Here is a 17,179-nt window from a genome sequence, read left to right on the forward strand (position 1 = left end):
AAATGCCATAGGCTTTTTTCCATAAGCTCCATAAGGGCTCTTATGCATTTTAATTCATGCAAGTGTCTGTTGCAATAATCCAGTCAGGACATAATTTGTTCTTAAATCCATTAAAAGCATTTCATATTGGTTAAATATACTGTACATTGAATATACATGAAGAACAAAGGGAGACCAGTAGGAGCAGGTGAGGACAGGCCAATAAAGCTCACTGATCTCAGGTTATCCATCTGACACTGCTAGTAATAAGTCTATGGGTCGGTGTGACAGAGCCTCACAACACAAAGCTAACAAAAGCACCAAGCTAAGGTGTAAATGCTTTGACTACAGATAACTGAGAGCTTGAAAAGCGGTCTGTGTGACCTCTGAAGCTGTTTGTGTCTTACCTGCGTACTTGCCGCCTTTGTTCTTGAGCACAAAACAGCCGATAAGGACAAGCAGCGTTAGTAATGCCACCGTGCACATCATCACCACAAACCACTCCTGGGATGCCGTGAGTTGTTTACTAGGCACTGCAAGGACAAGAGAGAGTTTGTTTTTGGGTTAGAACAACAAATTTCAAATGACGTTTTTAAATACGGTTCCTGTGCCAAATTCTGTTCTGGTCTGTCAAATAAGAACAATTACAGCACAAAGACTATTTAAATGGATCATAAACATTTTTAATTACTTGAAGTTTACTCTTTATAGCCAAAATAGTTCACTTCTGAACATTTGATAAATTGAACACATTTTCCACCCATTCTCTGGCATAAATTGCTCTTCTGAGGCTGTGGATATGCTGACAAAATGAAATGATCAGGAACCCAGTTGCAAATAAATTTCAGTCACTTGTCCATCAGAAGCATATGCAGAGCAGTAGGTGCTACATCTAGCAGTCATACATAATTCATTGGCCTTATCATTAGCTCTTCTGGTGTTTATGAATAACTTTATCTACCCTGCTTCCTCTGTTACCTCACACTGAATAGATGGGCCAAGTTTCTGTCAAATACAGAGTAGGCATCGTTGCCATGTAGTTGTTGGCCGTCCAAAGGTCTGTCTGTCTGTCTGATATTAGATAAGTTGCAGGTAACAAGCTGTTCCCTTTCAGTCGGTCACTCTCGATGTCACATCAGTGACCGACGAATTGGGATTTCATCAGAGAGACCAATCCACTTTGAGTGTAACTAAATAAGCCAATGGACATTGGCATGCGGAATTTCGCATCTGGCTGCCACACCCCGCAGGGCAGGTTTACGAGGCAGCAGGTGCACTACATTCATTCATCTTTTCACTTCAAAGCTGAGCGGTGGTACATCACTACTGCTCTTCTCTTCGAGTGATTGCAGAAAGCGAGTGTGGGCGTTACATCAGACAGCAGCGGTGGTCATGGTCTCAAGGGAATCATCCTGCGTGCAGACAGCCACACCAGGATAGTGCTTCCAAAAAAAGAGCAACAGGGGTGATCACTTCTTTTTGAAGATGTCTTATTACCCGTGCGTTTCTGGATGTGGTCGTTACCTGGCGCCTCAAGACGGTCACGATCGCTGCAGGACAGAGTGTTCCACCCGTATCTTTTTGTGCTCCCTCTGATGACCAGATGTCGATTACTGCATCGGAGGGCTCTCCCTCCGGGATGATGACTAGGCTGCGTTGCCCCTTTCGGGGAGAGTGGCATTGCACGAGTCACACCCAGAGATGATGGCTATGCTTTCCAAGGCTGCAGAGAATGTCGGGTTCATGTTGAATCCTCCATCCCATCCTGGTCCTTCGAGGCTGGATGAGTGGTTCGTCAGTGGGGCTCCGGTGCCATTCTTCCCGGAAGTTGCATGAGGAGCTCATGAGATTGAGGAAGGCACCTTTTACTGCCAGAAACAAATCATGCAGCTCCTCCTCCCTCACCACCCTCGATGGTGGGGCCGCTTTGGGGTACATGGGCATTTCCTCAGTGGAGCGGTCTGTGGCCATGCAACTGTGTCCCACAGCCGCTACCACTCTGCGGGGTGACCCGTGTCTCATAAAAACACAGCTTAAATTTAATTAAATTTGAGTTGAAACTGATGTCACATGGATTATTTCAGTGATGTCCTTACTATCTTGCTGGGCCTTGAACATGTCAGTTGCATTGCTGTCTCTGCAGGGTCAGAAAGCTCTCGGATTTTATCAAAAATATCTTAATTTGTGTTCTGAAGATGAAAAAAGGTCTTACGGGTTTGGAACGACATGAGGGTGAGTAGTTAATGACAGAATTTTCATCTCCAGTGAACTACACCGTTAACATTATATCAGTTATTAAAATATACAGTTTTTGTTACCATGATGTACTGTTGCAACTATTTTTTGAGGAAAAATTCTGGCAACCACCTCTGCTGTTTTTCCTCCTTTATTTCACAGCTTTATTTTTAACAGCACATTCTATAAACCTATAATTGTTAAGTATGATATTAACAAAACTGCTTGCTCAATGGAATGGGAGACCTTTTTTATATACCCCTAGTGCTAATGAACCCACAGAAAGACTATCACATACTATACTATGTTAGTGATACCTCTAATGCTGTTCTACAGGCTAAATTCTCTAACTTCTCACCTTTCCTGGTCTTGAAAACCTCTTCAAAAATGCTAGGGACATCAACCCTGTGTGAAGCCTGCAGCCGGACTGTGTACACAGTTCCTGGGCTGAGCCCTTCAACGAGATGGAAACCTTTAGATGTATTTAAAGCCTCTGAAAGCTGCCAGATACCATCACCTGAAGGAATAACCGCATAACCAGATAGTGTTAGCCCACAACCCAGCAGAAAGAGGTGATATCTATGATAGTGAAAAGCCACACTTTGAAAGGTTAGAAAAGTTGACAGAGTAAGATTGATGAAAGGGCTGCAAATAAAGATCCACAATGAGAATAGCAGTGAATGAATTTCATTATCAGTTGGTCTGGATTTTTGTAACCTTTATATTTACATGTTTGCATACAATATATACAGTATATTATGCATATTTAAATTTGCACATTGATTAAAATGTTGAAAAGCCAATTAATGTAAGAAATCATCAGATTAATCAATTTAAAATAGTTCAAATAGTTTTTAGTTGCAGCCCTCAAACTATGCTACAAATATGTCTACAATTTACACAATGCTACAAACATTGGATCCTGACAGATCAGGTCAAAGAGTAAGATCCTTACTGTGATTCATTATGGCAACATAGAGTTGTGAATCAGAATGTTCTCCTCTGGTTCTCCAGCTGATTCTTGCATAGGTGTCAGTTACAAAGGTGGATATGTTGAGCACAACTGAGAGAAATACATAGAGAAGAAGATATAGAACAAAAGACAGGAAAGACTCTCAAAGGTTAGTTCCCGCAAAAGAATACAAGTCCACCCGTAACCACAAGAATGTGTTACAGAAATAACACAGTGATATAGAAATCTGAATGAAAACATTGTTAAAGTCAACATGAAATAGCTCTTCTGTAACATTTCAGAGTGAAAGAGGATATTTATTTTAGACAAAATCATAAGGCAAGTTTTCATGTTGACTCTAAATGTCCATTTCACTTAAGTATGGAGTTATGAAAATTATTATTTAGGTAGATGAATGGATGAATACCTAAGGTATGAAAGGTGGTATTGACAGAAGGAGTGTCTGTATTAGATGAGGTGAAAGAGAAAGGTTGCCCTGCAAGAGAGAGAGAGTTCAGGCCACATTCATTTCCCTGTAGAATTGACTGCAGCAGTGGACAATTTTAATGTCCCTATCCAGACTGTCCAGAAAAAGAAGCTTTTGCATATCATGAAATCCTTATTTATAGTGTCAAAACAACATAAATAGGAACTATTTAAATAATTTATGTCAGTTTATATCAACCAGTGGGACTCAAAAATGACCCATGTTTCTAATAGGGTCAAGGACAGCAGAGGAAAAAACAATGCTAAATGCAAATACTAAAATGCAGCTAATCATTGGCGGGACAGCAAAAAAAAAAAAAAAAATGGGCCTAACAAGGGAAAAGTACTGTCAAGGCTTGACAGTTACTAAATGTTTTTTTGCATTTGTACTATGAGTATACAGCTGGTCTTTACAAAATGAACACCGTTGAGTGATGTGTTCCTGTCAGCAGCAAGACTGGTTTTGTCAACCCTGATAAAGACAGCTTGTATTTGCTGTCTTTAGCAGGGGTTCAGGGACAGTACTACTGCCTCACAGAGGAGCTCTTAAAAGACAAAAGCAAACGCCAACAGCAATCAAGCTTAAGTAAACTTGAACCAGCTGCCACTATGTGGATTTTTGATGGAAGACTATGCTCATTTTGCAGAAGGTACATAATTATCTCCTTCACTGAATATAGAGTTATGCTGGGCCTTTTGAATTTCAACAACGATAACTGATGCTATTTGTGTGACTAAAATTAATGCTACAACTACTGACATTATTACTAATCTGACTAATGTTAAGACCTACATGTTTTCCCATGCCGTTATGAGTTTATGTAACTAATAACTTCATCTGGAGTTATTTTAGACAGTAATGTAGGAGTTAATATACTAATTCGTTTTTCGTTTTACAGAAATAGCTACAAATCTGCTGGTACATACTCAGCTCAAAAGATGTCACCTCAGATGTTGACAGATCATCTTAAAAAGACAATAGAGATGCATATAAAACAAATATAATAATAAGATAAATCACTTCAGGTTTTATGTCCATACGTTGACATATTTTACTGATAAATTAGCTTTAAATTGCATTTATCTGACTGAAAATGGCAGATGGCATTCGAAATGCTTCAAAATGTTACATTTTTGAAATAGAAACTACAACTATGTAAGCTGCAAAATGCTATATACTACATTATGTGATACATACAGTTCTCTGTTGAAGTTTCAGCTGAGACTGTAGAAACTTCAGGAAATGAATGTTCGGGCATTGCAACTAGTTCATGGGAAACAGAGTTGGTTGATAAGAAGACAGATCCGTTTAAACAAACCCATGGAGTATGAGAATATGAGCATAACTGAAAGAAATAGGCAATTCGTAACAAAATTGTGGCCTAGAGAAAAACTGTAACGATGATGCAAAATCAGTTATCCAGTAAGTAAAAACACATCAGTAGGCAATTGTTTTTACTAAGGCACCTCATTGATTGGTCAAAGTATTGGTCATTACACCCTTTTGTTTGTCACATCACTGTGAGTTTTGCATTTTAGCAATAATCTAATCATTCTCCTTTATGCAACAAGATCTTGCCAACAGCAACTTAGAGTTCCATAACTGCTGCTTAATCACTTTCGAACACCTTGCGGCTGTGCTAATTAGAACACAACTAACTTTGCTTGTATCAGATGTTTGTGTCTCAGCATGGGCACTTCAATTTAGATTCTGATACCAGATCCATTATAGCTCTTGGGACTCTGCTTATGGTTGCTGCCAGGCACACTTACACGCCTCAGAGACGGTGCCTCCTTCCTCACTGATGGCTGACCCGCAGCCCACCTGTGTGCATGCACTCAGGTAGAACTTATACCAGTTGTCCTCCTGCAGATCACGCAAGACCCACTGTGTTGTATCTGGTGCACTGATGTTCACAGATTTCAGCTCACCCAGAGTCTCATTACCTACAAGAAAAACAAGAAAATTGAGTTTTAAAAGATTTAAAACATTCAAAAGTGTGGGGTCAGTAAGAAGTTTTTAAAGAAAGTGATATTTTTATCCAGCAAGGATGCATTAAGTTAATCAAAAATGACAGAATGATTTCTATTTCAAATAAATGCACAGTTCAGTCAAGAAATTCTTCTGAGTAGCTGACTTGCAAAATCTGCCAGTCGATCTCTATTTTCTGTATACGCAACCTTATATATTACCGTCCAGCACGGTGATAATTTTCTTTAGCCTTCCTCCTCCCCAGCACCACTTGTCTAGATCTGTCATGGGGTTCTCCTTACTTTACGTAATTAAAAATTATGGATTAACTATCATATTTAGTAAAAACAAAAACTTACGTACTCCCTATCCTTATCAAAAAAAAAAAAAAAAGCTGTTAATTGGAGATTCAAGAAAACATTGTCATGCTTGAAACAATGTTCTTTAAACTTTATGCTCATCATGGAAATCTAAATAAAGACACTGTAGTACGTTTCCACTTTCTTTAAGCTTTAATTATAGTTAGAAATCAACAAATCAGAGTATTAGAATGATTTCTGAAAGATCGTGTTACACTGAAGACTGGAGTAATAATGCTGAAAATTCAGCTTTGCCATCACAGGATTTTTTTGAAGTATTATTGCACAATATTGCAATAATTTTTTACTGTATTTTTGTAATATATATATGCGACCTTGGTGAACATAAAACTCTTCAAAAAACATAAAAACATCTATAAAAACAAAACATAATGTTATTGACCCCAAACTTGAAGTATATACAGCGAAATATAGTACAGTTAAACACTGATTATATAAAATTCACTGAGATAGATGATGTAACATGAGATATATCTATGAAAGTCATACCTGTCTGATATTGCAGCAAGTATCCCGTGAGAAAGCCATTGGTTTCATGCGGAGGGGCCCACACCAGCGTGATGGAGTCTTTCTGAAAGTTTGTGGCTCTCAGGATGGGAGGTTGCTCGGGAACTGTGAGAAGATGTCAAGCGCTACTGGTCAGTATGTACCTTAAATTAGGAAAAACTGTTTGGCGTGCAAGAGTCTTAATTTAATAACCACCTAGAGTAACCTTAGTTCAACTGCTGAAATAGCATCGCATTGTATTTCAATTAAGTCAATGTCATTCTTTTCACACCTTCTGTCTAAATTAGTCTATGTTCAGCAGTACATTTGGGTGAACAACAAACTGTAAAATTCAACTGAATCTACACAAGAACTTAGCAAATGCCCAAACCGCTGAATTTCGAAACGTTTCTACTGTCAAAGCATTCTTGCCTCCCTGTGGAGTTGTGAAAGAGATGGGACTGCTGCTGGGCCCATTCCCTCTCCGGTTAAAGACGTTGACAGTCAGGCTATATTCAGAGAATGGCTTCAGTCCCGGCACCATGGTGTGACTCCTGTTTCCAGAGATGGTGAGAGACTGTCTCTCTGAGGGAATTCTCTTAGAGGTCAACAGACTTTGAGTTTGCCACCAGTGCACCTGGGAGCAAGAGATGGAAGAAAGAGAAAGAGGGTGTTGATGAGGAGATATATATATTTATGGAAAAGAAACCAAAAGTGAAAATAGAGGCAGAGAGAAAAAAAAGGCAATAAGGAAACACACAGTGGAGTTTATTAAATGGTACAAACAGCTTGTTTGTTGCTGAATGACCCATTTGCTTTTGTCCAGAACCACAGGACCTTTGAACTGGAGGGGTTGGGAACTCACAGTGTATCCACCAAGATGGCCCCTCAAGGTGGATTGGGGCACCGGTGACCAGCTGACCCTCAGCATCGTACAGTTCAACACCTCCACAGATACGTCTTCAGGAGCAGCCAAGGGCACTGGAAAGGGCAACAGATTTGTTTAAGGCTAAGCTCTCCCAACTGATTCAAGAGGGTAACAGCTCACAAATACACAAATACACACATACACAACCATTTCCTCAAGCATCTAGAGCTACCGAGAAAAGAAATGGAGTCTAATTTAATGAAACACTGACTGTTTCCAGGAAAAGTGCACATGCTAACATGACGCTATCCACAGGGACATGTGGGTACATGGGGAAGGCTCTTTCAGGGATGCAAACTCATTGGGCATAAAAAGTGACAAAGGTGCAACCCCCTTTAGCTTTTATAATGTGGATTTACAGATATATTGGGATATAGTGGTTATAGGATATAGTAAAAAACTCAACCTAGACTCTCTTTTACTTAAGTTGTCTTGTGTTTATTTAAGCCATTTAATATTACTATACCATAATAATAATAATAATAATAATAATAATAATAATAATAATAATAATAATAATAAATCTTATTAAATTATTATTAATAATAATAAAATTAAAACAATAAATAAATGTATTACTACTGTATTGAAAAATTACAAAAATAGTATTTATTATTATTATTATTGTTGTTGTAATACTAAATTACAGTAATAATTTATGTAAGACTTAATTTATTTGCTTTTAAACAATAACACAAAGAGCTTTTGTTTTGACAGAAACCGCAGAGAGAACTTTTTGTTGATTTATAAACAGATTTATAAACAATTTTAATTACAAATTTAGGAATATGGTAACGTGTTGCATTTTAAAATACATGTTATAACCGATACACTCACTCACTTGCATAGATGTGGGGCAACTCAAAAGTAGTGTTTCTCATTTTTATCCCAATTTCAAAAAACTTGTCAGATTTACATGAATCACACAAAGGACCTACACTGGATGGATGAAAAAGTGCAAAAAATTTTCCCTTTAGGAATACAACTGCTTGATACTGGGTCAGTACCCTCAAAGGGACACTTTTGCACCTTCTTTACCCATAAAGGGTTGTATGTTGTATGCTGTATGCTCCCTTTAGGGGTAAAGAAGGTGCTCCTTTAGTGGGTAATATGCACCCTTTAGGGGTAAAGAAGGTGCTCCTTTAGTGGGTAATATGCACCCTTTAGGGGTAAAGAAGGTGCTCCTTTAGTGGGTAATATGCACCCTTTAGGGGTAAAGAGGGTACCAAGCTGTCCCTTTGTGGGTACTGCCCCAGTGACAAACTGTTATACCCCTAAAGGTACAATTTTTGCACATTGTTTCTGAGAATATTTTGGATGCAAAACAGCAATTATCACTGAAAAGTGTCAAGTTTGCATCCCTGCTCTTTGCAACAACTGCATGAAAACTGTCAAGATCTACCTACAGCTAAAGCAACCATGCTTCTGTGTATCTACAGTGATGCAGAAATAGCAGGGACAAAAGCAGCCCAACCTGTTGCATCATCCTCAAGACAATGCCAAATGTAGACTAGAGACAAGGGCATGAAATGTGAAAAATATGAAAATGGAATAAAACAAAATAATCACATAAGTGCTTGGCAAAGAATGTGTCTGATCCCTAAAAGCACAATGTAAAAGCTCAGCAGAAATGGCTGATTCTGGTAGAGAGTGGATTAATCCACTCTCCCAACTAATCTTCTAATCTTAAGTGTTTATTTTTTTTTGCTAATCGCGGCAGTGTCACACGATTGTGAGATGAATGCATTAACATGCTGTTTGACTCACAGTCTTCTCCGGAATAACCAGTCACTACTCTGGGCTCTGGTGCCCACCCGTGACGGTTGAAAGCCTGGATCTTGACCTCATAGGGGACGAATGTTGGGGTGTCTCGCACCACAAATGAGTGTCTCTTCACCATCTGTTCTTTCCAACTGTCCTCGACACCCAGGAGCCTGTAGCTCAGTTTGTATTCCAGACTGGGTCCGTTGTGCTCCACAGGCAAGAGCGGCTGGTGATTAAAGGGAAAAGTGGGTCAGGGCACAGCAAACATTAGTGAGCATTTGGAAAGAATGGAAGAGTTTGAGAGACATTTGCTGATGGGTTTGTGAAATCTGGCATGGGAACCTAGTTTCTGGGCTGCTTCGCTTGGCTTTCTTTCAGACTTGCAATCTGAAGGAATTTTGACTCATAAATAGAGCATAAATTGGCTCATGAAAGGAGATTTGCTCATATACTTGACTGCCAGTGCAAATTTAGTTGTTACTGCTTTAAAACTACAAGACACCAGACTTCATAGGAGCTCCAGGAGCTCTTAGTTCCCAAGCCTCCTTGCGTGAGAGTATTTGCCTTTTTTTGCTTCTAAGCCATGCGTATATACATATGCATTAAGGTTGTTTGACAATGCTATGTGCATTTTATTACCTCCCAGCTGATGTCCATCTGATGTGGCAGGTGACCCTCAATCTTAATGTTTTCTGGGTTCCTGTCGGGAGCTGTACAAATGTGAATATGAATTATTTAACATCTGTCTCAGTCAATAATACCATTGCCCTCTAACATTGCCAATGTGTATAACACATAATGATGAGCATGCATTCATTGATAGTCTGAGGCAGCGCTTGCTTAAAAGAGCATTAAAATTTATGGAGCTTTTACAGACATCTGTATAATTATCTCAGGGTAAATCCCCACAAAGGCACGCTTCAAAAAAGTCCAAGGTGAACCAAGGACAGACTAAACATTGGATGGTAACACGTTACGAAAGCAAGTCTTCAAGGATCACAGGTATCCCTACCACAGGGAGGTGTCTTATATCTTTCGGAGGGCATGCTGGGACGGCTTCTCCCAATGGCATTAACAGCGATGACTCTGAACTGGTAGTTAATATGGCCGTAGAGCGTCAAGGGGGCAGAGAACTGGCTGCCTGCGACTCGTAGAATCTCCTTCCACTTCTCTGGCTCCCAGTGGTTCTCTTCATACTGGATGATGAACTCTAGTCATAGGAACAGAGCACAGCGGTCATTGAATATGCAGAGCGCACACTCTCAATACACTGTGGTTTGGCCCCAGTGGGAGCCCTCTTGAAATATTGTAGAGCAATGTTTTAGTACGAGCAACGTCCATGAAAATGACTTCAGAGGAATCTGCTTAAAGCAAAAGCCAGCTTCAGAAGCACTGAAAATGGGTACCATTACATATGAAGGGAACGCTAATGGAAGCGTTTTGCATTTGTTCTGTAACCCTGACAGTACAATACATTTGTAGGAGGAGTTTTACCTGTTATGGGACTGTTATGATCGCTGGCAGCCACCCATTGGAGCCTCACACTGCGGTCTTTGAGATCAGTGAGTTTCAGTTGAACTGGTGGATCTGGGACATCTGTGTCACATTTAGAACACAAACACTTTAAACTAGCCTTATATTATAACTTTTCAAAGGGATAGTTCACACAACATGTTGAACATGAAAGAAGATTTTTTTGAAGAATGCTGGTAATCAAACAGTTGATGGTCCCCATTGACTTAGTATAGTATTTCTTTCTTTCTTTGCTATGGAAGTCAATGGGAACCAACAACTGTTCGTTCTTTAAAATTCTTCAAAATATCTTATTTTGTGTTCAACATAAGAAAGAAACTTGGAACAACTTGAGGGTGAGTAAATGATGACAACATTTTCACAGTTTTGCATGAACTATTCCTTTAAGACAATTCAAAAGAGAATTAGTAAAGAAATACCTGGTGCAATAATGATCACAAAGTTTTTTTTGCAGCCCAACTTGTTGCATCATTGAGATTGCTACACTATTATTTGAATATGTTTTCCAAGCAGGTCTATTATTGTGGTATTAAAGTAATATCTAAACATAACACAATCTAGATGATATTCATTCTTGGCTCAAAAGGTGATTCAATCGTACCTAACACAGTTATGAATGCAGAAGCTGTATCTTGGTCCAGTGATGTTCGAACAACACAGGTGTAATTCCCTTGATCACTGTGGCTCACATTGACAATCTGGAGAATTCCATCATCTGTGAAATATCTGCAAATAACCCAAAATAGGTACAATATAAAATAACTGTTAGTTGGTAGTTGATTGACAAAATGTTGTCAAATTAAAATTCATGAATTCCTAAATGAGACATCGGACTCACAAATACTTTGTTCATGTAGTAGTTTCAAAGAATCTTACATTGGTTTAGATCTTGAATGAAACAAGCAATGTGCATTCCAGGAATATTTATTGTAACTTTCTATGTTGGCAGCAATAGTCAATGGTAAAACAAGGCAAGAAACAATGAGTCATTGACAAATAAGAGTGTCCAGGATGAAGAAAAAAAGTTGAATAATATGTGCCAAGTTCTTAGAAATGTATTCTTCATCTTTAACGTGGTTCTAAAAATGTTTACACCATTTTCAACTATATTTAAACGGAATGCCTATAAAATGTGATGTAATAAAGTATTAATTGAAGTATAAATTATTAAAATATTTTCCTTACACCCTGAATGTGAGTGTACAATCAGTGTTTTCAATGTAATCAGTATTTTTTTTAATAAATATTATGAATGATTAATTAACAAATAATCAGTAGGTTCTGTGGGAGTCGCACCACATGATTTTCATCATAAAATGTCAAATGACCTGATATTTTATAAGTCTTATTGACTATGAATCACAGATGAACTTCAAAGCAAAATTCAAAGCAATCAATTCCAAAATTTCTAGGCAGACCGGAAAAATAAAGTGGTTGAAGTCGCTATGCAGCCTTACAAAAATAGAAACCAGGCATCCGTCGAATGAAGCCGCCACTTATAGTGCAGACAGCTCCATTGATTATAATGGAAGTGATCTAGTTTGTCGCAGGACAGTATAGACACATCGTCACAGGCGGATCTGTGGCTTTTATTGTGTTTGAAATGCCAAATACGAGCTGCGTTAAATGTTGTCATGACAGTCAATGCACATCTCTTTTATGTTCACTAAGTGTTTATCTCCAGTTTTTTTAATTAATAAAAAATGATTTGTGGTTCGACTGGAACTAATCTGCAGCACAGAACTGAATCGTGGTCTGCTAATTGGTGACCTGAGGTAGAGATGCAAACATAATTTGTCTGGAAGCAAATAACTAACAGTCACAACAACAAAACGCACTGCATTTACACAAAAGATCCTGTTGGGCATCATGCTCCAGCCAATAGAAACGAGGTTAAAGCTCCTGCTCATTAGCTGGAGTACCTTTTGATTTTCAAGAGAGACATTTCGCCCCCTAAAGAGCTTACTATTAATGATAAAAGCTTACAATTACATCTAGCTCGGCTCTGTTACATTACTACAAAGTGTACTGTAAGTACTTAACCCATGATTCCAGCACTGGTAAAACTATGTACTTCAAAAATGTCATAGCTCGCGCTAATCCTTCCTGTTTTGACAGCACAACCTTTCTAAAACAAGGATTTACTTAAATGGCTTCAATGAATTCAAAGTTGAACCATTAGGGACAATCTATCTCATCCTACTACTTAGGGAAAACAGGTCACACACCCTTCAGAGAAGTTTGAAAGGATATTCATCCCATCTTTCATCCACAAGATCTCCAGCTCTCTTCTGAGGGTGGGATCGCACTCCACCTGGCACTCCAGCTCTGCTATTGATCCTCTTTTGACCTTCATGTCTTGAGGAGGTTTGACGATCCTCGTTGAATCTATCAACAGAAGACGCTTTGGTTTCAGTAATAAGCAGGAAGCAGAAAGCTTTTTGATTGAGGAAGGTGGCTAACCTTTAATGAAAAGTTCAGTGGTGAGGCTCATGGTGCCTTCGGAGTTGTTTGCCAAACATTTGTACTGGCCCATATCTTCCATCTCGACTTTGTGAATCTGCAGGGAGCCATTCTTCAGGAGAGAATATCTCTCTCCATCTAGAGAGCCCTCTGGGTCTTCTCTTCTCCTACAAAACAAACATTGAACCCTTCAGAGTTCTTCTGAAATAGAGGCCCATGGGAAGGGCCTTTACTGAAATGACTACAGATGCTCTGTTGATAAAACCGAATCAATGTAGCCTAGTTTATTTTATTATTTTTTTTTTTTTTGGTTTCGGTTTTTGAAAGGCAACTTTTCAAAGAAGAAAAGAGTATAAATACGAGTGCAAAAGGAAGATCCCCTGGAGAGAACAGACATTTAAAAAGGCCTATAGTTCTTGCAGTGTCTTTTCTCAATGTTTTGTCCCTTTTCCTTCACTTCATTCACTTGACCCTAGTGTACTCTGTACTGCTGTTATCAGGCACTCTGTGCCCAACAACTACCATTCACCAATAATCTGAAGACCAGCTACAGTAATACCCTGTCAGAATCATTTAGCATACTTCTAATAAAATATTGATTAAAATGTAATTTATGAAATATATTTTAAGGGTGTTTAGCTAGATTTACTGGACAATAATACAGACAACACAAATTTTATTTTTTGTTTTGTTTTGCAGTGAAGACCAATTTAGGCCAGCAATTATATAGCAATTTATAAAAAATATATATTTATTAAAAAAAAAATTATAGGCAATTATATAAAAATAATTACAATTATTGAAACAGATTGGATATGAAAAATCATGGTAATCATTCTGTACATATTATTTGAAATATTTTGTACATTCTGTGATAATCACTATTATTAAGTCATAAAAACACTAGCCCCTCCTATAGATTTTGGTAGATGTTTCTCATGCCTTATCCCACATTCTTCCAATTGTTTTACACCCATCCCTCAAACAATAAATCATGGCAAAGTTTATTATTATTATTATTATTATTGTTGTTCAAATATTCATATTTTCAAAAAATAGTTATTATAATTCCTTAGAATCATCATTAATCTATGTGAAAACTATAAGTGTGAAAACCTTTGAAATGAATTACATTTATTAAATAATGTATTAATTTATTTACTTTTAAACATGACCATGGTTTAAATATGGTTAGCTGTGGAACAAGCAAGACTCAGTTTACATTTATGTACTTAGTTTACATGTACATTTTTATTCATGATTTGTCAATGATAAATGAATAAACCTGGTTACTGTGCATTTAAAACACAGTTTATTTCATTTATATATAACTGGCAGATATGCATGACAATATGTTTATTAGCTTAAGTTAAAATGGAATGGAAATTTTATATGCAATTAAAACACATAAATCTTAAATATAAGCCTATTTTTATTTTGGATGGATGGATGGATAGGTTACATAAATTAACACACAATTAACACTCATACACCGTGTCCTAACCAGGCGTGATGTGACAAGACTCCTGTGACAAGAAACTGAACGTGAAAATGGTGCATGACGCAACACAACCAAGCACAAAACAGCCAATTAGAGGCGTTATCTCTGTTTCACATGCACAACACACTGGGCAAAGAGCGTAAAACTACATTCAGTATCTTGTATTTTTCATGACTATTTCAGACAGCTTGCTTTTAATCGTTTACCTTTCATTTGCTTATAATCTCTGACTTATTTTACAATCAGTCTCTCATTGTCCAAGTTTAATGTTTAATATACATGAATCAGAGATTTCAGTGTGTAGGCCTACAAATAAAGCAACCAAGCGACTGACAAAATATAGTGTCGCTCGTTACTTGTAGCGGAGACCAAAACTCTGATTAACAGAAAAGAGACACTTCACTTGTGACTTATAATGTTGCGTCTGGTTATGACACGGTGTTAAAATCACAACACTTGTTAGCAAACTCACCAGTTAATGGTGGCAGGTGGTGAACTAAAGACTTTGCAGTCCATAATCACACTCTTGTCTAACATGGTCGCGTACTCCAGATAATTCGGCGTCAGAATCAAAGGGGGATGATCTGTGAGAAAGCCAGACCATTAGTCAAAACATCCGTGCACACAGACAAACATCAAACAGCCAGCGCGCCATGTGGCTCACTTTCTGCGCTTTAGTTTGAAACCGAGGCACACTCCTGAAATCACAATTAAACTGTAAAAAAGCTATTAGCATATAAAAGAGCTCTCTTCTTCTGCCAGCTACAAACAGGAAACAGTGACCGAAGTAGGTCATACACACACACACACTCATGCACACGTTTCATGTTTTTCTTCTACGTCAATTATGAAGCAACAGCTGTTGAAACCCTTAAGCCATTACATGTCAGCAAGAGCATCATATCATAATCAAAGGCAAGAAAACTTCAATGAGGACCACAAGCCTCTCTTCTGGTGCTATGATTAATTGATACATGTAAATTAGGTGGGTTGTGCATCAGTATTACTGTGCTCTGAAAATCACAATATGATATTCATCTTCTATCTTCAATCTTCCAGTTTACACAGGTAAGTGAAGTACTCACTCATGACAAGCACGTTAGTGTTGACAAGCAGGGTCCCGTGCTTGTTGGAGGCCTCACACTGGTACACTGCAGTGTCTTTCTGCTCTGCTCTGAGGATGATTATTCTGTCATCGAGCATTTTGTAATTGGTAGAAGGAAAATCTGGGGAGAAAACAAACTTGAATTGGCACCCAAAGTGTTTAGGAGAGGCTGGGGTTGGTTGTCACATGGGCTTATACAGTACACTACCGGTCAAAAGTTTGGGGTCAGTTGATCCAAAATACAGTAATATTGTGAAATATTTTTGCAATTTAAAACAACTCTTTTCTATTTGAATATATTTTGAAATGTAGTTTATTCCTGTGATGCAAAGCTGTATTTTCAGCATCATTACTCCAGTCTTGATTCTTCAGAAATCATTCTAATATGATGATGTGCTGCTTGAGAGACATTTCTTAATATTATCAGTGAAACATTTGAAATAGAAATCTTTTGTACCAATATAAATGTTTTATTGTCACTTTTGATCAATTTAATGCATCCTTGCTGATTTAATTTAAATAAAATCTTACTGTTCAAGGGAAACCACAGAAATGTAAGAATTTTTTTTTTTTTTTGAGGGGCAATAACTGTGGAAATGTTCAACAGCTAAGACTATAAATTATCAATCTAAACACAAATTGACTTTTAAAAATAAACCCACTCTGAGAAATACAGCTAGTGTTGTCTACAGTATATTGTAATATTTCACATCATTATAGAATGCAATGAACTTTTGAGATACATATTTAGAAGATACATCATTGACTTTTTTCATCTGTTGCTGATATATAATTTTACCAGAGCATGTAAATTGTGCATAAATAAAGAGGTGGCCACATATTCACTGCTGTTTACAAAGTATAACAGAAAGGAACAACAGACTGTGATTGTACATTTGGCAGTGGCTTTGAGCCGACAAATTCAGTCAAATGGGCATGATAAGAGTGAGAGTGGAAGGGGTTTAACACACCATCAAGAGGCTGGCCATTCCTCTTCCAGGTGATTGTGGGTTGTGGTTTTCCTTTAGCAGAACACTTGATGTGGATGTCAGATCCAATCTCTGCTAACTGACTCTTCACTGGCTCCTCCTGCCAGCTGGGTGGCTCTGAGACACACAACATATGAACTGAATATGGATTAAAGCAACTTCCTAACTAGGGCAATACTGCCCCCCTGTGTTTTTAAGTGACATGACTTAAAATTGTGTAAAATATGGTCATGCAGAATAAGGCATTCATTTGTGCTTTGTAAGTGCTAACAAACAACCAATATGCTAGAAAAATGCATGCTAGTGAGAATTATAAATATGCTATATATAAAAGTAGTTCAGTTAAGAAACTTTAATTAATGCATTAACTATACCATAATTATCTAACAGTGAGCAACATGTTTGT

General features: G+C 37.8%; 1 protein-coding gene across 7 annotated transcripts in view; it reads right to left on the reverse strand.

Moving 5' to 3' along the window:
- The window catches only part of LOC109048242 (neural cell adhesion molecule L1-like protein), a 53,911-nt gene that overhangs the window by 6,047 nt on the left and 30,685 nt on the right, over positions 1-17,179 (reverse strand). For 3 of the 7 annotated variants that reach the window (XM_042750354.1, XM_042750351.1, XM_042750355.1), the window contains exons 10-28: positions 16,756-16,890; positions 15,765-15,905; positions 15,152-15,263; positions 13,179-13,345; positions 12,944-13,103; positions 11,317-11,441; positions 10,677-10,778; positions 10,195-10,392; positions 9,822-9,892; positions 9,186-9,408; positions 7,356-7,471; positions 6,923-7,127; positions 6,494-6,616; positions 5,426-5,599; positions 4,851-4,916; positions 4,580-4,618; positions 3,170-3,277; positions 2,573-2,731; positions 387-512 (exon numbers count right to left, since the gene is read on the reverse strand). In XM_042750354.1, coding sequence (XP_042606288.1) covers positions 387-512; positions 2,573-2,731; positions 3,170-3,277; positions 4,580-4,618; positions 4,851-4,916; positions 5,426-5,599; positions 6,494-6,616; positions 6,923-7,127; positions 7,356-7,471; positions 9,186-9,408; positions 9,822-9,892; positions 10,195-10,392; positions 10,677-10,778; positions 11,317-11,441; positions 12,944-13,103; positions 13,179-13,345; positions 15,152-15,263; positions 15,765-15,905; positions 16,756-16,890 — 2,550 coding nt within the window. Of the gene's footprint in view, positions 1-386; positions 513-2,572; positions 2,732-3,169; positions 3,278-3,593; positions 3,663-4,579; positions 4,619-4,850; positions 4,917-5,425; positions 5,600-6,493; positions 6,617-6,922; positions 7,128-7,355; positions 7,472-9,185; positions 9,409-9,821; positions 9,893-10,194; positions 10,393-10,676; positions 10,779-11,316; positions 11,442-12,943; positions 13,104-13,178; positions 13,346-15,151; positions 15,264-15,764; positions 15,906-16,755; positions 16,891-17,179 lie in introns of all 7 variants that reach the window. The other 4 variants (XM_042750357.1, XM_042750352.1, XM_042750353.1 and 1 more) reach the window with 4 other exon arrangements.

Source organism: Cyprinus carpio, chromosome B23 (assembly GCF_018340385.1).
Source record: "Cyprinus carpio isolate SPL01 chromosome B23, ASM1834038v1, whole genome shotgun sequence".
In the NCBI taxonomy this organism is placed as follows: domain Eukaryota; kingdom Metazoa; phylum Chordata; class Actinopteri; order Cypriniformes; family Cyprinidae; genus Cyprinus; species Cyprinus carpio.